The sequence below is a fragment of the Salvelinus fontinalis genome, chromosome 1, assembly GCF_029448725.1.
Source record: "Salvelinus fontinalis isolate EN_2023a chromosome 1, ASM2944872v1, whole genome shotgun sequence".
NCBI lineage: Eukaryota > Metazoa > Chordata > Actinopteri > Salmoniformes > Salmonidae > Salvelinus > Salvelinus fontinalis.
Window position 1 is genome coordinate 2,492,035 of NC_074665.1, and position 21,919 is coordinate 2,513,953.

Sequence of the window (21,919 nt, forward strand, 5' to 3'; positions counted from 1 at the left end):
CAATGCCTATATGACATCATATCCCCTATATATAGTACACTACTACTGTCCAGAGACCATATGACATCCTGTCCCCTATATGACATCATATCCCCTATATGACATCCTGTCCCCTATATGACATCCTGTCCCCTATATGACATCCTGCCCCCTATATGACATCCTGTCCCCTATATGACATCATATCCCCTATACAGTTGAAGTCGGAAGTTTACATACACCTTTGCGCCAAATACATTTAAACTCAGTTTTTCACAATTCCTGACATTTAATTCTAGTAAAAAATTCCTGTCTTAGGTCAGTTAGGATCACCACTTTATTTTTAGAATGTGAAATGTCAGAATAATAGTAGAGAGAATTATTTATTTCAGCTTTTATTTCTTTCATCACATTCCCAGTGGGTCAGAAGTTTACATTCACTCAATTAGTATTTGGAAGAACTTGCCTTTAAATTGTTTAACTTGGGTCAAACGTTTCGGGTAGCCTTCCACAAGCTTCCCACAATAAGTTGGGTGAATTTTGGCCCATTCCTCCTGACAGAGCTGGTGTAACTGAGTCAGGTTTGTAGGCCTCCTTGCTCGCACACACTTTTTCAGTTCTGCCCACAAATGTTCTATAGGATTGAGGTCAGGGCTTTGTGATGGCCACTCCAATACCTTGCCTTTGTTGTCCTTAAGCCATATTGCCACAACTTTGGAAGTATGCTTGGGGTCATTGTTCATTTGGAAGACCCATTTGCGACCAAGCTTTAACTTCCTGACTGATGTCTTGAGATGTTGCTTCAATATATCCACATTATTTTCCGTCCTCATGATGCCATCTATTTTGTGAAGTGCACCAGTCCCTCCTGCAGCAAAGCACCCCCACAACATGATGCTGCCACCCCCGTGCTTCACGGTTGGGATGGTGTTCTTCGGCTTGCAATCCTCCCCCTTTTTCCTCCAAACATAACGATGGTCATTATGGCCAAACAGTTCTATTTTTGTTTCATCAGACCAGAGGACATTTGTCCAAAAAGTACGATCTTTGTCCCCATGTGCAGTTGCAAACCGTAGTCTGGCTTTTTTATGGCGGTTTTGGAGCAGTGGCTTCTTCCTTGCTGAGCGGCCTTTCAGGTTATGTTGATATAGGACTCGTTTTACTGTGGATATAGATACTTTTGTACCAGTTTCCTCCAGCATCTTCACAAGGTCCTTTGCTGTTGTTCTGGGAATGAGTTGCACTTTTCGCACCAAAGTACGTTTATCTCTAGGAGACAGAACGCGTCTCCTTCCTGAGCGGTATGACGGCTGCGTGGTCCCATGGTGTTTATACTTGCATACTATTGTTTGTACAGATGAACGTGGTACCTTCAGGCATTTGGAAATTGCTCCCAAAGATGAACCAGACTTGTGTAGGTCTACAATTTTTTTCTCTGAGGTCTTGGCTGATTTCTTCTGATTTTCCCATCATGTCAAGCAAAGAGGCACTGAGTTTGAAGGTAGGCCTAGAAATACATTGTCACGTTCGTCTCAGTGAGGAGACCAAAGCGCAGCGTGATGTGAATACATATTTTTAATACAAGACGACTAAACACGAAGAACACTAAACAAACTAACAAAATAACAAAACGAACGTGAACGCTATAAACAACGAGTGCAGACATGCAAGGTCAGGGCGTGACGTACACCTCCAATTGACTCAAATGATGTCAGTTAGCCAATCAGAAGCTTCTAAAGCCATGACATCATTTTCTGCAATTTCCCAAGCTGTTTAAAGGCACAGTCAACTTAGTGTATGTAAACTTCTAACCCACTGAAATTGTGATACAGTGAATTATAAGTGAAATAATCTGTCTGTAAACAATTGTTGGAAGAATTACTTGTGTCATGCACAAAGTAGATGTCCTAACGGACTTGCCAAAACTATAGTTTGTTAACAAGAAATTTGTGGAGTGGTTGAAAAGCGAGTTTTAATGACTCCAACCTAAGTGTATGTAAACTGCTGACTTCAATTGTATATAGTACCCCACTACTGTCCAGAGACCAAATAAGCAGGGGTAACAGACAGCATCTTGGTCTGAAATGACACTATGCAGTCCCTGGTCAACAGTAGTGCACTATATAGGGATTAGGGTGTCAAAGTAGTGCACTATATAGGGTAGAGGTCGACCGATTATGATTTTTTGACACCGATACCGATTATTGGAAGTCCAAAAAAAGTCGATTTATTTGTACTAATGACAATTACAACAATACTGAATGAACACTTATTTTAACTTAATATAATACATCAATAAAATCAATTTAGCCTCAAATAAATAATGAAACATGTTCAATTTGGTTTAAATAATGCAAAAACAAAGTGTTGAAGAAGAAAGTAAAAGTGCAATATGTGCCATGTAAGAAAGCTAACGTTTAGGTTCCTTGCTCAGAACATGAGAACATATGAAAGCTGGTGGTTCCTTTTAACATGAGTCTTCAATATTCCCAGTTAAGACGTTTTAGGTTGTAGTTATTATAGGAATTATAGGACTATTTCTCTCTATACGATTTGTATTTCATATACCTTTGACTATTGGATGTTCTTATAGGCACTTTAGTATTGCCAGTGTAACAGTATAGCTTCCGTCACCCACCTCGCCCCTACCTGGGCTCGAACCAGGAACACATCGACAACAGCCACCCTCGAAGCAGCGTTACCCATGCAGAGCAAGGGGGACAACTACTCCAAGTCTCAGAGCGAGTGACGTTTGAAACGCTATTAGCGCGCACCCCGCTAACTAGCTAGCCATTTCACATCGGTTACACCAGCCTAATCTTAGGAGTTGATAGGCTTGAAGCACAGCGAAGAGCTTCTGGCAAAACGCAGGAAAGTGCTGTTTGAATGAATGCTTACGAGCCTGCTGCTGCCTACCACCGCTCAGTCAGACTGCTCTATCAAATCATAGACTTAATTATAACATAATAACACACAGAAAAACGAGCCTTAGGTCATTAATATGGTCGAATCCGGACACTGTCATCTCGAAAACAAAACGTTTATTCTTTCAGTGAAATATGGAACCGTTCCGTATTTTATCTAACGGGTGGCATCCATAAGTCTAAATATTCCTGTTACATTGCACAACCTTCAATGTTATGTCATAATTACGTAAAATTCTGGCAAATTAGTTCGCAACGAGCCAGGCGGCCCAAACTGTTGCATATACCCTGACTCTGCGTGCAATGAACGCAAGAGAAGTGACACAATTTCACCTGGTTAATATTGCCTGCTAACCTGGATTTCTTTTAGCTAAATATGCAGGTTTAAAAATATATACTTGTGTATCCAATTTGTAAGTCGCTCTGGATAAGAGCGTCTGCTAAATGACTTAAATGTAATGTAATGTAAATGTATTGATTTTAAGAAAGGCATTGATGTTTATGGTTAGGTACACGTTGGAGCAACGACAGTCCTTTCTCTGCGAATGCGCACCGCATCGATTATATGCAACGCAGGACACGCTAGATAAACTAGTAATATCATCAACCATGTGTAGTTATAACTAGTGATTATGATTGATTGATTGATTTTTATAAGATACGTTTAATGCTAGCTAGCAACTTACCTTGGCTTCTTACTGCATTCGCGTAACAGGCAGGCTCCTCGTGAGGCAGGTGGTTAGAGCGTTGGACTAGTTAACATTAAGGTTGCAAGATCGAATCCCCGAGCTGACAAGGTAAAAATCTGTCGTTGTGCCTCTGAACAAGGCAGTTAACCTCTAACGCCTCACAAACCCGGATCCGGGAGCACCCCCATCACAAAAGCTGACAAGCATAGCCTAGCCTAAAGCCACAGGGATATCATATAATAAAATGTTCATGAAATCACAAGTCCAAGACACCAAATGAAAGATCTTGTGAATCCAGACATAATTTCTGATTTTTAAAATGTTTTACAGGGAAGACAAAATATGTAATTCTATTAGCTAACCACGTTAGCAAAAGACTCCACTTTTATTACTCCATCCGTTTTTGACTCCATCAGTAGCTATCACAAATTCGACCAAATAACGATATAAATAGACACTAACCAAGAAACAACCTCATCAGATGACAGTCTGATAACATATTTATTGTATAGCATATGTTTTGTTAGAAAAATGTGCATATTTCAGGTATAAATCATAGTTTACCATTGCAGCCACCATCACAACTCTCACCAAAGCGACTAGAATAACTACAGAGAGCAACGTGTATTACCTAATTACTCATCATAAAACATTTCTTAAAAATACACAGCGTACAGCAGATGAAAGACACAGATCTTGTGAATCCAGCCAATATTTCAGATTTTCTAAGTGTTCAATAATACAGGGCTGCCTCGTAGTTCAATAATACAGGGCTGCCTCGTAGTTCAATACTACAGGACTGCCTCGTAGTTCAATAATACAGGGCTGCCTCGTGGTTCAATAATACAGGGCTGCCTCGTAGTTCAATACTACAGGACTGCCTCGTAGTTCAATAATACAGGGCTGCCTCGTAGTTCAATAATACAGGGCTGCCTCGTAGTACAATACTATAGCTACAGGGCTGCCTCGTAGTACAATACTACAGGACTGCCTCGTAGTACAATACTACAGGACTGCCTCGTAGTTCAATAATACAGGGCTGCCTCGTAGTACAATACTATAGCTACAGGGCTGCCTCGTAGTACAATACTACAGGACTGCCTCGTAGTACAATACTACAGCTACAGGGCTGCCTCGTAGTACAATACTACAGCTACAGGGCTGCCTCGTAGTACAATACTACAGCTACAGGACTGCCTCGTAGTTCAATACTACAGGACTGCCTCGTAGTACAATACTACAGGACTGCCTCGTAGTTCAATAATACAGGACTGCCTCGTAGTACAATACTACAGGGCTGCCTCGTAGTACAATACTACAGCTACAGGGCTGCCTCTTAGTACAATACTACAGGACTGCCTCGTAGTACACTACTATAGGACTACCTCGTAGTACAATACTACAGGACTGCCTCGTAGTACAATACAACAGCTACAGGACTGCCTCGTAGTACAATACTATAGGACTGCCTCGTAGTACAATACTACAGCTACAGGGATGCCTCGTAGTACAATACTACAGGACTGCCTCGTAGTACACTACTATAGGACTGCCTCGTAGTACAATACTACAGGACTGCCTCGTAGTACAATACTACAGCTACAGGGCTGCCTCGTAGTACAATACTACAGGACTGCCTCGTAGTACACTACTATAGGACTGCCTCGTAGTACACTACTATAGGACTGCCTCGTAGTGCAATACTACAGGACTGCCTCGTAGTACAATACTACAGGACTGCCTCGTAGTACCATACAACAGCTACAGGGCTGCCTCGTAGTACAATACTACAGGACTGCCTCGTAGTACCATACAACAGCTACAGGGCTGCCTCGTAGTACAATACTACAGGGCTGCCTCGTAGTACAATACTACAGGACTGCCTCGTAGTACAATACTACAGGACTGCCTCGTAGTACAATACTACAGCTACAGGGCTGCCTCGTAGTACAATACTACAGCTACAGGGCTGCCTCGTAGTACAATACTGCAACTACAGGGCTGCCTCGTAGTACAATACTACAGCTACAGGGCTGCCTCGTAGTACAATACTACAGGACTGCCTCGTAGTACCATACTACAGCTACAGGACTGCCTCGTGGTACAATACTACAGGACTGCCTCGTAGTACAATACTACAGCTACAGGGCTGCATCGTAGTACAATACTACAGGACTGCCTCGTTGTACAATACTACAGGACTGCCTCGTAGTACAATACTACAGGACTTTCTAGTAGTACAATACTACAGGACTGCCTCGTAGTACAATACTACAGGACTGCCTCGTAGTACAATACTACAGGGCTGCCTCGTAGTACAATACTACAGCTACAGGGCTGCCTCGTAGTAAAATACTATAGGACTGCCTCGTAGTACCATACAACAGCTACAGGGCTGCCTCGTAGTACAATACTACAGGACTGCCTTGTAGTACAATACTACAGGACTGCCTCGTAGTACAATACTACAGGACTGCCTCGTAGTACAATACTACAGGACTGCCTCGTAGTACAATACTACAGGACTTTCTAGTAGTACAATACTACAGGACTGCCTCGTAGTACAATACTACAGGACTGCCTCGTAGTACAATACTACAGGGCTGCCTCGTAGTACAATACTACAGCTACAGGGCTGCCTCGTAGTAAAATACTATAGGACTGCCTCGTAGTACCATACAACAGCTACAGGGCTGCCTCGTAGTACAATACTACAGGACTGCCTTGTAGTACAATACTACAGGACTGCCTCGTAGTACAATACTACAGGACTGCCTCGTAGTACAATACTACAGGACTGCCTCGTAGTACAATACTACAGGGCTGCCTCGTAGTACAATACTACAGGACTGACTCGTAGTACAATACTACAGGACTGCCTCGTAGTACCATACAACAGGACTGCCTCGTAGTACAATACTACAGGACTGCCTCGTAGTACAATACTACAGGACTGCCTCGTAGTACAATACTACAGGGCTGCCTCATAGTACAATACTACAGGACTGACTCGTAGTACAATACTACAGGACTGCCTTGTAGTACAATACTACAGGACTGCCTCGTAGTTCAATACTACAGGGCTGCCTCGTAGTTCAATACTACAGGGCTGCCTCGTAGTTCAATACTACAGGGCTGCCTCGTAGTTCAATACTACAGGGCTGCCTCGTAGTACAATACTACAGCTACAGGACTGCCTCGTAGTACCATACAACAGCTACAGGACTGCCTCGTAGTACAATACTACAGGACTGCCTCGTAGTGCAATACTACAGGGCTGCCTCGTAGTACAATACTACAGCTACAGGGCTGCCTCGTAGTACAATACAACAGCTACAGGGCTGCCTCGTAGTACAATACTACAGGACTGCCTCGTAGTACAATACTACAGCTACAGGGCTGCCTCGTAGTACAATACAACAGCTACAGGGCTGCCTCGTAGTACAATACTACAGGACTGCCTCGTAGTTCAATACTACAGGACTGCCTCGTAGTTCAATACTACAGGACTGCCTCGTAGTACAATACTACAGCTACAGGGCTGCCTCGTAGTACAATACTACAGCTACAGGACTGCCTCGTAGTACTATACAACAGCTACAGGACTGCCTCGTAGTACAATACTACAGGACTGCCTCGTAGTGCAATACTACAGGACTGCCTCGTAGTACAATACTACAGCTACAGGGCTGCCTCGTAGTACAATACAACAGCTACAGGGCTGCCTCGTAGTACAATACTACAGGACTGCCTCGTAGTACAATACCACAGGACTGCCTCGTAGTACAATACTACAGCTACAGGGCTGCCTCGTAGTACAATACAACAGCTACAGGGCTGCCTCATAGTACAATACTACAGGACTGCCTCGTAGTACAATACTACAGGACTGCCTCGTAGTACAATAATACACGACTGCCTCGTAGTTCAATACTACAGGACTGCCTCGTAGTTCAATACTACAGGACTGCCTCGTGGTACAATACTACAGCTACAGGGCTGCCTCGTAGTACAATACTACAGGACTGCCTCGTAGTACCATACAACAGCTACAGGACTGCCTCGTAGTACAATACTACAGCTACAGGGCTGCCTCGTAGTACAATACTACAGGGCTGCCTCGTAGTACAATACTACAGGACTGCCTCGTAGTACAATACTACAGGACTGCCTCGTAGTACAATACTACAGCTACAGGGCTGCCTCGTAGTACAATACTACAGGACTGCCTCGTAGTACAATACTACAGGGCTGCATTGTAGTACAATACTACAGCTACAGGACTGCCTCGTAGTACACTACTACAGGGCTGCCTCGTAGTACAATACTACAGCTACAGGACTGCCTCGTAGTACACTACTATAGGACTGCCTCGTAGTACAATACTACAGGGCTGCCTCGTAGTACAATACTACAGGACTGCCTCGTAGTACAATACTACAGGACTGCCTCGTAGTACAATACTACAGGACTGCCTCGTAGTACAATACTACAGGACTGCCTCGTAGTACAATACTACAGGACTGCCTCGTAGTACAATACTACAGCTACAGGACTTCCTCGTAGTACAATACTACAGCTACAGGGCTGCCTCGTTGAACAATACTACAGCTACAGGACTGCCTCGTAGTACAATACTACAGCTACAGGGCTGCCTCGTAGTACAATACTACAGGACTGCCTCGTAGTACAATACTACAGGACTGCCTCGTAGTACAATACTACAGGACTGCCTCGTAGTACAATACTACAGGACTGCCTCGTAGTTCAATACTACAGGACTGCATCGCAGTACAATACTACAGGACTGCCTCGTAGTACAATACTACAGCTACAGGGCTGCCTCGTAGTACAATACTACAGGACTGCCTCGTAGTACAATACTACAGGACTGCCTCGTAGTACAATACTACAGGACTGCCTCGTAGTACAATACTACAGGACTGCCTCGTAGTACAATACTACAGGACTGCCTCGTAGTACAATACTACAGGACTGCCTCGTAGTACAATACTACAGGACTGCCTCGTAGTACAATGCTACAGGACTGCCTCGTAGTACAATACTACAGGACTGCCTCGTAGTACAATACTACAGGACTGCCTCGTAGTACAATACTACAGGACTGCATCGTAGTACAATACTACAGGACTGCCTCGTAGTACAATACTACAGCTACAGGGCTGCCTCATAGTACAATACTACAGGACTGCCTCATAGTACAATACTACAGGACTGCCTCGTAGTACAATACTACAGGACTGCCTCGTAGTACAATACTACAGGACTGCCTCGTAGTACAATACTACAGGACTGCCTCGTAGTACAATACTACAGCTACAGGGCTGCCTCGTAGTACAGTACTACAGCTACAGGGCTGCCTCGTAGTACAATACTACAGCTACAGGACTGCCTCGTAGTACAATATTACAGGACTGCCTCATAGTACAATACTACAGGACTGCCTCGTAGTTCGATACTACAGGACTGCCTCGTAGTACAATACTACAGGACTGCCTCGTAGTACAATACTACAGGGCTGCCTCGTAGTACAATACTACATGACTGCCTCGTAGTACAATACTACAGGACTGCCTCGTAGTACAATACTACAGGACTGCCTCGTAGTACAATACTACAGGACTGCCTCGTAGTACAATACTATAGCTACAGGGCTGCCTCGTAGTACAATACTACAGCTACAGGGCTGCCTCGTAGTACAATACTACAGCTACAGGACTGCCTCGTAGTACAATACTACAGCTACAGGGCTGCCTCGAATTTCAATACTACAGGACTGCCTCGTAGTACAATACTACAGGGCTGCCTCGTAGTTCAATACTACAGGACTGCCTCGTAGTTCAATACTACAGGACTGCCTCGTAGTACAATACTACAGGACTGCCTCGTAGTACAATACTACAGGACTGCCTCGTAGTACAATACTACAGGACTGCCTCGTAGTACAATACTACAGGACTGCCTCGTAGTACAATACTACAGGACTGCCTCGTAGTACAATACTACAGGACTGCCTCGTAGTACAATACTACAGGACTGCCTCGTAGTACAATACTACAGGACTGGCTCGTAGTACAATACTACAGCTACAGGGCTGCCTCGTAGTACAATACTACAGCTACAGGACTGCCTCGTAGTACAATAATACCCCTACATGACTGCCTCGGTTTACACTACTACAGCTACAGGACTGCCTCGTAGTATAATACTACAGCTACAGGGCTGCCTCGTTGTACACTACTACAGCTACATGACTGCCTTGTAGTACAATATTACAGCTACAGGGCTACCTCGTAGTACAATACTGATGGGGGAAGAGAGGTGGAGAAAGAGAGGTACAGAGATGTAGATCAACAGAGATGGAGGGAGATGTAGATCAACAGAGATGGAGGGAGATATAGATCAACAGAGATGGAGGGAGATGTAGATCAACAGAGATGGAGGGAGATGTAGATCAACAGAGATGGAGGGAGATGTAGATCAACAGAGATGGAGGGAGATGTAGATCAATAGAGATGGAGGGAGATGTAGATCAATAGAGATGGAGGGAGATGTAGATCAACAGAGATGGAGGGAGATACAGAGATGGAGGGAGATGTAGATCAACAGAGATGGAGGGAGATGTAGATCAACAGAGATGGAGGGAGATGTAGATCAACAGAGATGGAGGGAGATGTAGATCAATAGAGATGAAGGGAGATGTAGATCAACAGAGATGGAGGGAGATACAGAGATGGAGGGAGATGTAGATCAACAGAGATGGAGGGAGATGTAGATCAACAGAGATGGAGGGAGATGTAGATCAACAGAGATGGAGGGAGATGTAGATCAACAGAGATGGAGGGAGATGTAGATCAACAGAGATGGAGGGAGATGTAGATCAACAGAGATGGAGGGAGATGTAGATCAATAGAGATGGAGGGAGATGTAGATCAACAGAGATGGAGGGAGATGTAGATCAACAGAGATGGAGGGAGATGTAGATCAACAGAGATGGAGGGAGATGTAGATCAACAGAGATGGAGGGAGATGTAGATCAACAGAGATGGAGGGAGATGTAGATCAACAGAGATGGAGGGAGGGAGATGTAGATCAACAGAGATGGAGGGAGGGAGATGTAGATCAACAGAGATGGAGGGAGATGTAGATCAATAGAGATGGAGGGAGGGAGATGTAGATCAATAGAGATGGAGGGAGATGTAGATCAACAGAGATGGAGGGAGGGAGGTGTAGATCAACAGAGATGGAGGGAGATGTAGATCAACAGAGATGGAGGGAGATGGAGATCAACAGAGATGGAGGGAGATGGAGATCAACAGAGATGGAGGGAGATGTAGATCAACAGAGATGGAGGGAGATGTAGATCAATAGAGATGGAGGGAGGGAGGTGTAGATCAACAGAGATGGAGGGAGGGAGATGTAGATCAACAGAGATGGAGGGAGATGTAGATCAACAGAGATGGAGGGAGGGAGATGTAGATCAACAGAGATGGAGGGAGATACAGAGATGGAGGGAGGGAGATGTAGATCAATAGAGATGGAGGGAGGGAGATGTAGATCAACAGAGATGGAGGGAGATGTAGATCAACAGAGATGGAGGGAGATGTAGATCAACAGAGATGGAGGGAGATGTAGATCAACAGAGATGGAGGGAGATGTAGATCAACAGAGATGGAGGGAGATGTAGATCAACAGAGATGGAGGGAGATGTAGATCAATAGAGATGGAGGGAGATGTAGATCAACAGAGATGGAGGGAGATGTAGATCAACAGAGATGGAGGGAGATGTAGATCAACAGAGATGGAGGGAGATGTAGATCAACAGAGATGGAGGGAGATGTAGATCAATAGAGATGGAGGGAGATGTAGATCAATAGAGATGGAGGGAGGGAGATGTAGATCAACAGAGATGGAGGGAGGGAGATGTAGATCAACAGAGATGGAGGGAGGGAGATGTAGATCAATAGAGATGGAGGGAGGGAGATGTACATCAACAGAGATGGAGGGAGGGAGATGTAGATCAACAGAGATGGAGGGAGATGTAGATCAATAGAGATGGAGGGAGATGTAGATCAACAGAGATGGAGGGAGGGAGATATAGATCAACAGAGATGGAGGGAGATGTAGATCAATAGAGATGGAGGGAGATGTAGATCAACAGAGATGGAGGGAGATGTAGATCAACAGAGATGGAGGGAGATGTAGATCAACAGAGATGGAGGGAGATGTAGATCAATAGAGATGGAGGGAGGGAGATGTAGATCAACAGAGATGGAGGGAGATGTAGATCAATAGAGATGGAGGGAGATGTAGATCAACAGAGATGGAGGGAGGGAGATATAGATCAACAGAGATGGAGGGAGATGTAGATCAATAGAGATGGAGGGAGATGTAGATCAACAGAGATGGAGGGAGGGAGATGTAGATCAACAGAGATGGAGGGAGATGTAGATCAACAGAGATGGAGGGAAATGGAGATCAACAGAGATGGAGGGAGATGTAGATCAATAGAGATGGAGGGAGATGTAGATCAACAGAGATGGAGGGAGGGAGATGTAGATCAACAGAGATGGAGGGAGGGAGATGGAGATCAACAGAGATGGAGGGAGATGGAGATCAACAGAGATGACCAGTGGAATGAACACATCTGAAACCCTACGTCTTCAAGGAGTATTTTAGCTAATCCCACAGCACCACCTCCTCGAGTCTAGACTGTGATGCCTGTAGCACAGCTAGCTAGGACTCCCACTGCTACTGCTCTCTGCTCCTGTGTGTGTGGAGGGGGGGTTGTCCGTGTTTGGAAGGCAGACCAGAGAGTATCTTTACTCACGTATAAATGCTCATCTTGGCAAATCTCGTGTCTTAGTTTTGAAACGACATGTTGGAGAGTTCTGTCAACCATGTCCACTTTGCTCAGTGCTACAGTATTTCTGAAAAGCCATAGACTCACTCTCTCTCCTTCCATCTATCTCCCTTTCCCCTGTCCTCTCTCCATCCATCCATCTCTCTCCCTTTCCCCTGTCCTCTCTCCATCCATCTCTCTCCCTTTCCCCTGTCCTCTCTCCATCTCTCTCCCTTTCCCCTGTCCTCTCTCTCTCCATCCATCTCTCTCCCTTTCCCCTGTCCTCTCTCCATCTCTCTCCCTTTCCCCTGTCCTCTCTCCATCCATCTCTCTCCCTTTCCCCTGTCCTCTCTCCATCCATCTCTCTCCCTTTCCCCTGTCCTCTCTCCATCCATCTCTCTCCCTTTCCCCTGTCCTCTCTCCATCCATCTCTCTCCCTTTCCCCTGTCCTCTCTCCATCTCTCTCCCTTTCCCCTGTCCTCTCCATCCATCGCTCTCCCTTTCCCCTGTCCTCTCTCCATCTCTCTCCCTTTCCCCTGTCCTCTCCATCCATCTCTCTCCCTTTCCCCTGTCCTCTCTCCATCCATCTCTCTCCCTTTCCCCTGTCCTCTCTCCATCCATCTCTCTCCCTTTCCCCTGTCCTCTCTCCATCCATCTCTCTCCCTTTCCCCTGTCCTCTCTCCATCTCTCTCCCTTTCCCCTGTCCTCTCCATCCATCGCTCTCCCTTTCCCCTGTCCTCTCTCTCTCCATCTCTCTCCCTTTCCCCTGTCCTCTCTCCATCCATCTCTCTCCCTTTCCCCTGTCCTCTCTCCATCTATCTCTCTCCCTTTCCCCTGTCCTCTCTCCATCTCTCTCCCTTTCCCCTGTCCTCTCTCCATCCATCTCTCTCCCTTTCCCCTGTCCTCTCTCCATCCATCTCTCTCCCTTTCCCCTGTCCTCTCTCCATCCATCTCTCTCCCTTTCCCCTGTCCTCTCTCCATCTCTCTCCCTTTCCCCTGTCCTCTCTCCATCCATCTCTCTCCCTTTCCCCTGTCCTCTCTCTCTCCATCTCTCTCCCTTTCCCCTGTCCTCTCTCCATCTCTCTCCCTTTCCCCTGTCCTCTCTCCATCTCTCTCCCTTTCCCCTGTCCTCTCTCTCTCCATCTCTCTCCCTTTCCCCTGTCCTCTCTCTCTCCATCCATCTCTCTCCCTTTCCCCTGTCCTCTCTCCATCTCTCTCCCTTTCCCCTGTCCTCTCTCCATCTATCTCCCTTTCCCCTGTCCTCTCTCCATCTATCTCCCTTTCCCCTGTCCTCTCTCCATCTCTCTCCCTTTCCCCTGTCCTCTCTCCATCTATCTCCCTTTCCCCTGTCCTCTCTCCATCTCTCTCCATTTCCCCTGTCCTCTCTCCATCCATCTCCCTTTCCCCTGTCCTCTCTCCATCTCTCTCCCTTTCCCCTGTCCTCTCTCCATCCATCTCTCTCCCTTTCCCCTGTCCTCTCTCCATCTCTCTCCCTTTCCCCTGTCCTCTCTCCATCCATCTCTCTCCCTTTCCCCTGTCCTCTCTCTCTCCATCTCTCTCCCTTTCCCCTGTCCTCTCTCCATCCATCTCTCTCCCTTTCCCCTGTCCTCTCTCCATCCATCTCTCTCCCTTTCCCCTGTCCTCTCTCCATCCATCTCTCTCCCTTTCCCCTGTCCTCTCTCCATCTCTCTCCCTTTCCCCTGTCCTCTCTCCATCCATCTCTCTCCCTTTCCCCTGTCCTCTCTCCATCTATCTCCCTTTCCCCTGTCCTCTCTCTCTCCATCTCTCTCCCTTTCCCCTGTCCTCTCTCTCTCCATCCATCTCTCTCCCTTTCCCCTGTCCTCTCTCCATCTCTCTCCCTTTCCCCTGTCCTCTCTCTCTCCATCTCTCTCCCTTTCCCCTGTCCTCTCTCTCTCCATCCATCTCTCTCCCTTTCCCCTGTCCTCTCTCCATCTATCTCCCTTTCCCCTGTCCTCTCTCCATCTATCTCCCTTTCCCCTGTCCTCTCTCCATCTCTCTCCCTTTCCCCTGTCCTCTCTCCATCTATCTCCCTTTCCCCTGTCCTCTCTCCATCCATCTCTCTCCCTTTCCCCTGTCCTCTCTCCATCCATCTCTCTCCCTTTCCCCTGTCCTCTCTCCATCTCTCTCCCTTTCCCCTGTCCTCTCTCCATCCATCTCTCTCCCTTTCCCCTGTCCTCTCTCTCTCCATCTCTCTCCCTTTCCCCTGTCCTCTCTCCATCCATCTCTCTCCCTTTCCCCTGTCCTCTCTCTCTCCATCTCTCTCCCTTTCCCCTGTCCTCTCTCCATCCATCTCTCTCCCTTTCCCCTGTCCTCTCTCCATCTCTCTCCCTTTCCCCTGTCCTCTCTCCATCCATCTCTCTCCCTTTCCCCTGTCCTCTCTCCATCTCTCTCCCTTTCCCCTGTCCTCTCTCCATCCATCTCTCTCCCTTTCCCCTGTCCTCTCTCCATCTCTCTCCCTTTCCCCTGTCCTCTCTCCATCCATCTCTCTCCCTTTCCCCTGTCCTCTCTCCATCCATCTCTCTCCCTTTCCCCTGTCCTCTCTCCATCCATCTCTCTCCCTTTCCCCTGTCCTCTCTCCATCCATCTCTCTCCCTTTCCCCTGTCCTCTCTCTCTCCATCTCTCTCCCTTTCCCCTGTCCTCTCTCCATCCATCTCTCTCCCTTTCCCCTGTCCTCTCTCCATCCATCTCTCTCCCTTTCCCCTGTCCTCTCTCCATCCATCTCTCTCCCTTTCCCCTGTCCTCTCTCTCTCCATCTCTCTCCCTTTCCCCTGTCCTCTCTCCATCCATCTCTCTCCCTTTCCCCTGTCCTCTCTCCATCCATCTCTCTCCCTTTCCCCTGTCCTCTCTCCATCCATCTCTCTCTATCCCTCCCTCTCCAGGTCATCACCCCAGACTGCCATGAAGAGGCCACCATCAAGAAAGACACCGTCTTCGTTCGTTCCTTCAAGGATGGCAAATTGTGAGTAATCTAAAGTGCTGCATTATAAAAACATGTATTAGCATTGTGATGATGTGTAACATGAACCTGTAGCAGGCAGAGAGAGGAGAGGTCTCTGAACAGACCCCACTTAGCAGGCAGAGAGAGGAGAGGTCTCTGAACAGACCCCACTTAGCAGGCAGAGAGAGGAGAGGTCTCTGAACAGACCCCACTTAGCAGGCAGAGAGAGGAGAGGTCTCTGAACAGACCCCACTTAGCAGGCAGAGAGAGGAGAGGTCTCTGAACAGACCCCACTTAGCAGGCAGAGAGAGGAGAGGTCTCTGAACAGACCCCACTTAGCAGGCAGAGAGAGGAGAGGTCTCTGAACAGACCCCACTTAGCAGGCAGAGAGAGGAGAGGTCTCTGAACAGACCCCACTTAGCAGGCAGAGAGAGGAGAGGTCTCTGAACAGACCCCACTTAGCAGGCAGAGAGAGGAGAGGTCTCTGAACAGACCCCACTTAGCAGGCAGAGAGAGGAGAGGTCTCTGAACAGACCCCACTTAGCAGGCAGAGAGAGGAGAGGTCTCTGAACAGACCCCACTTAGCAGGCAGAGAGAGGAGAGGTCTCTGAACAGACCCCACTTAGCAGGCAGAGAGAGGAGAGGTCTCTGAACAGACCCCACTTAGCAGGCAGAGAGAGGAGAGGTCTCTGAACAGACCCCACTTAGCAGGCAGAGAGAGGAGAGGTCTCTGAACAGACCCCACTTAGCAGGCAGAGAGAGGAGAGGTCTCTGAACAGACCCCACTTAGCAGGCAGAGAGAGGAGAGGTCTCTGAACAGACCCCACTTAGCAGGCAGAGAGAGGAGAGGTCTCTGAACAGACCCCACTTAGCAGGCAGAGAGAGGAGAGGTCTCTGAACAGACCCCACTTAGCAGGCAGAGAGAGGAGAGGTCTCTGAACAGACCCCACTTAACAGGCAGAGAGAGGAGAGGTCTCTGAACAGACCCCACTTAGCAGGCAGAGAGAGGAGAGGTCTCTGAACAGACCCCACTTAGCAGGCAGAGAGAGGAGAGGTCTCTGAACAGACCCCACTTAGCAGGCAGAGAGAGGAGAGGTCTCTGAACAGACCCCACTTAGCAGGCAGAGAGAGGAGAGGTCTCTGAACAGACCCCACTTAGCAGGCAGAGAGAGGAGAGGTCTCTGAACAGACCCCACTTAGCAGGCAGAGAGAGGAGAGGTCTCTGAACAGACCCCACTTAGCAGGCAGAGAGAGGAGAGGTCTCTGAACAGACCCCACTTAGCAGGCAGAGAGAGGAGAGGTCTCTGAACAGACCCCACTTAGCAGGCAGGGAGAGGAGAGGTCTGGTTAAGGTGTCTGCATACATAGGTTTGGTTTGATGCTAGCAGAACTCGGCTCGGTGAACTAAATGTCTGTGTTCGCATACTTCCTATTGCCTGGCTTCCCAGACTTATTGCTGTGACCAAACGTTACGCCACGCCCACTTCTTCTCCTCAATGAGTCTGGATCAAATCAAATCAAATGTTATTTGTCACATGCGCCAAATACAACAGGTGTAGACCTTACAGTGAAATGCTGAATACAACAGGTGTAGTAGACCTTACAGTGAAATGCTGAATACAACAGGTGTAGTAGACCTTACAGTGAAATGCTGAATACAACAGGTGTAGTAGACCTCACAGTGAAATGCTGAATACAACAGGTGTAGTAGACCTCACAGTGAAATGCTGAATACAACAGGTGTAGTAGACCTCACAGTGAAATGCTGAATACAACAGGTGTAGTAGACCTCACAGTGAAATGCTGAATACAACAGGTGTAGTAGACCTTACAGTGAAATGCTGAAAACAACAGGTGTAGTAGACCTTACAGTGAAATGCTGAATACAACAGGTGTAGTAGACCTCACAGTGAAATGCTGAATACAACAGGTGTAGGTAGACCTTACAGTGAAATGCTGAATACAACAGGTGTAGTAGACCTCACAGTGAAATGCTGAATACAACAGGTGTAGTAGACCTCACAGTGAAATGCTGAATACAACAGGTGTAGTAGACCTTACAGTGAAATGCTGAATACAACAGGTGTAGTAGACCTTACAGTGAAATGCTGAATACAACAGGTGTAGTAGACCTTACAGTGTAATGCTGAATACAACAGGTGTAGTAGACCTTACAGTGGAATGCTGAATACAACAGGTGTAGACCTCACAGTGAAATGCTGAATACAACAGGTGTAGTAGACCTCACAGTGAAATGCTGAATACAACAGGTGTAGTAGACCTTACAGTGAAATGCTGAATACAACAGGTGTAGTAGACCTTACAGTGAAATGCTGAATACAACAGGTGTAGTAGACCTTGCAGTGAAATGCTGAATACAACAGGTGTAGTAGACCTTACAGTGAAATGCTGAATACAACAGGTGTAGACCTTACAGTGAAATGCTGAATACAACAGGTGTAGTAGACCTCACAGTGAAATGCTGAATACAACAGGTGTAGTAGACCTCACAGTGAGATGCTGAATACAACAGGTGTAGTAGACCTTACAGTGAAATGCTGAATACAACAGGTGTAGTAGACCTCACAGTGAAATGCTGAATACAACAGGTGCAGACCTCACAGTGAAATGCTGAATACAACAGGTGTAGTAGACCTCACAGTGAAATACTGAATACAACAGGTGTAGTAGACCTCACAGTGAAATGCTGAATACAACAGGTGTAGTAGACCTCACAGTGAAATGCTGAATACAACAGGTGTAGACCTTACAGTGAAATGCTGAATACAGCAGGTGTAGTAGACCTTACAGTGAAATGCTGAATACAACAGGTGTAGTAGACCTCACAGTGAAATGCTGAATACAACAGGTGTAGTAGACCTTACAGTGAAATGCTGAATACAACAGGTGTAGTAGACCTCACAGTGAAATGCTGAATACAACAGGTGTAGTAGACCTCACAGTGAAATGCTGAATACCACAGGTGTAGTAGACCTTACAGTGAAATGCTGAATACAACAGGTGTAGTAGACCTCACAGTGAAATGCTGAATACAACAGGTGTAGTAGACCTCACAGTGAAATGCTGAATACAACAGGTGTAGTAGACCTTACAGTGAAATGCTGAATACAGCAGGTGTAGTAGACCTTACAGTGAAATGCTGAATACAACAGGTGTAGTAGACCTTACAGTGAAATGCTAAATACAACAGGTGTAGTAGACCTTACAGTGAAATGCTGAATACAACAGGTGTAGGTAGACCTTACAGTGAACTGCTGAATACAGCAGGTGTAGTAGACCTTACAGTGAAATGCTGAATACAACAGGTGTAGACCTTACAGTGAAATGCTGAATACAACAGGTGTAGTAGACCTTACAGTGAAATGCTGAATACAACAGGTGTAGTAGACCTCACAGTGAAATGCTGAATACAACAGGTGTAGTAGACCTCACAGTGAAATGCTGAATACAACAGGTGTAGTAGACCTTTACAGTGAAATGCTGAATACAACAGGTGTAGTAGACCTCACACTGAAATGCTGAATACAACAGGTGTAGTAGACCTTACAGTGAAATGCTGAATACAACAGGTGTAGTAGACCTCACAGTGAAATGCTGAATACAACAGGTGTAGTAGACCTTACAGTGAAATGCTGAATACAACAGGTGTAGTAGACCTCACAGTGAAATGCTGAATACAACAGGTGTAGTAGACCTCACAGTGAAATGCTGAATACAACAGGTGTAGTAGACCTCACAGTGAAATGCTGAATACAACAGGTGTAGTAGACCTTACAGTGAAATGCTGAATACAACAGGTGTAGTAGACCTCACAGTGAAATGCTGAATACAGCAGGTGTAGTAGACCTTACAGTGAAATGCTGAATACAACAGGTGTAGTAGACCTTACAGTGAAATGCTGAATACAGCAGGTGTAGTAGACCTTACAGTGAAATGCTGAATACAGCAGGTGTAGTAGACCTTACAGTGAAATGCTGAATACAACAGGTGTCGACCTTACAGTGAAATGCTGAATACAACAGGTGTAGTAGAGCTTACAGTGAAATGCTGAATACAACAGGTGTAGTAGACCTCACAGTGAAATGCTGAATACAACAGGTGTAGTAGACCTTACAGTGAAATGCTGAATACAACAGGTGTAGTAGACCTTACAGTGAAATGCTAAATACAACAGGTGTAGTAGACCTTACAGTGAAATGCTGAATACAACAGGTGTAGACCTTACAGTGAAATGCCAAATACAACAGGTGTAGTAGACCTTACAGTGAAATGCTGAATACAACAGGTGTAGTAGACCTCACAGTGAAATGCTGAATACAACAGGTGTAGTAGACCTTACAGTGAAATGCTGAATCCAACAGGTGTAGTAGACCTCACAGTGAAATGCTGAATACAACAGATGTAGTAGACCTCACAGTGAAATGCTGAATACAACAGGTGTAGACCTCACAGTGAAATGCTGAATACAACAGGTGTAGTAGACCTTACAGTGAAATGCTGAATACAACAGGTGTAGTAGACCTCACAGTGAAATGCTGAATACAACAGGTGTAGTAGACCTTACAGTGAAATGCTGAATACAACAGGTGTAGTAGACCTTACAGTGAAATGCTGAATACAACAGGTGTAGACCTCACAGTGAAATGCTGAATACAACAGGTGTAGTAGACCTTACAGTGAAATGCTGAATACAACAGGTGTAGTAGACCTCACAGTGAAATGCTGAATACAACAGGTGTAGTAGACCTTACAGTGAAATGCTGAATACAACAGGTGTAGTAGACCTTACAGTGAAATGCTGAATACAACAGGTGTAGTAGGCCTTACAGTGAAATGCTGAATACAACAGGTGTAGTAGACCTTACAGTGAAATGCTGAATACAACAGGTGTAGTAGACCTTACAGTGAAATGCTGAATATAACAGGTGTAGTAGACCTTACAGTGAAATGCTGAATACAACAGGTGTAGTAGACCTTACAGTGAAATGCTGAATACAACAGGTGTAGTAGACCTCACAGTGAAATGCTGAATACAACAGGTGTAGTAGACCTCACAGTGAAATGCTGAATACAACAGGTGTAGTAGACCTCACAGTGAAATGCTGAATACAACAGGTGTAGTAGACCTTACAGTGAAATGCTGAATACAACAGGTGTAGTAGACCTTACAGTGAAATGCTGAATACAACAGGTGTAGTAGACCTTACAGTGAAATGCTGAATATAACAGGTGTAGTAGACCTTACAGTGAAATGCTGAATACAACAGGTGTAGTAGACCTTACAGTGAAATGCTGAATACAACAGGTGTAGTAGACCTCACAGTGAAATGCTGAATACAACAGGTGTAGTAGACCTCACAGTGAAATGCTGAATACAACAGGTGTAGTAGACCTCACAGTGAAATGCATACTTAGAAGCCCTTAACCAACAATGCAGTTTTAAGAAAAAACAAAAAAAAGTAAGAGATAAGAATAACAAATAATTAAAGAGCAGCAGTAAATAACAATAGTGGAGGCTATATACAGGGTGTTACAGTACAGAGTCAATGTGGAGGCTATATACAGGGTGTTACAGTACAGAGTCAATGTGGAGGCTATATACAGGGGGTACCGGTACAGAGTCAATGTGGAGGCTATATACAGGGGGTACCGGTACAGAGTCAATGTGGAGGCTATATACAGGGTGTACCGGTACAGAGTCAATGTGGAGACTATATACAGGGGGTTACGGTACAGAGTCAATGTGGAGACTATATACAGGGGGTACCGGTACAGAGTCAATGTGGAGGCTATATACAGGGGTTACCGGTACAGAGTCAATGTGGAGGCTATATACAGGGTGTTACGGTACAGAGTCAATGTGGAGGCTATATACAGGGTGTTACAGTACAGAGTCAATGTGGAGGCTATATACAGGGTATTACGGTACAGAGTCAATGTGGAGGCTATATACAGGGTGTTACGGTACAGAGTCAATGTGGAGGCTATATACAGGGGGTACCGGTACAGAGTCAATGTGGAGGCTATATACAGGGTGTTACGGTACAGAGTCAATGTGGAGGCTATATACAGGGGTTACCGGTACATAGTCAGTGTGGAGGCTATATACAGGGTGTTACGGTACAGAGTCAATGTGGAGGCTATATACAGGGGGTACCGGTACAGAGTCAATGCGGAGGCTATATACAGGGGGTACCGGTACAGAGTCAATGTGGAGGCTATATACAGGGTGTTACGGTACAGAGTCAATGTGGAGGCTATATACAGGGTGTTACGGTACAGAGTCAATGTGGAGGCTATATACAGGGGGTACCGGTACAGAGTCAATGTGGAGGCTATATACAGGGTGTTACAGTACAGAGTCAATGTGGAGGCTATATACAGGGTGTTACGGTACAGAGTCAATGTGGAGGCTATATACAGGGTGTTACGGTACAGAGTCAATGTGGAGGCTATATACAGGGTGTTACGTTACAGAGTCAA

General features: G+C 46.0%; 1 protein-coding gene across 4 annotated transcripts in view; it reads left to right on the forward strand.

Annotated features, from left to right (window-relative positions):
* Positions 1 to 21,919, forward strand: part of arid4b (AT-rich interaction domain 4B) — a 238,767-nt gene that overhangs the window by 106,226 nt on the left and 110,622 nt on the right. For all 4 annotated transcript variants that reach the window (XM_055935867.1, XM_055935783.1, XM_055935955.1 and 1 more), the window contains exon 9: positions 15,357 to 15,436. In XM_055935867.1, coding sequence (XP_055791842.1) covers positions 15,357 to 15,436 — 80 coding nt within the window. The remainder of the gene's footprint in view (positions 1 to 15,356; positions 15,437 to 21,919) is intronic.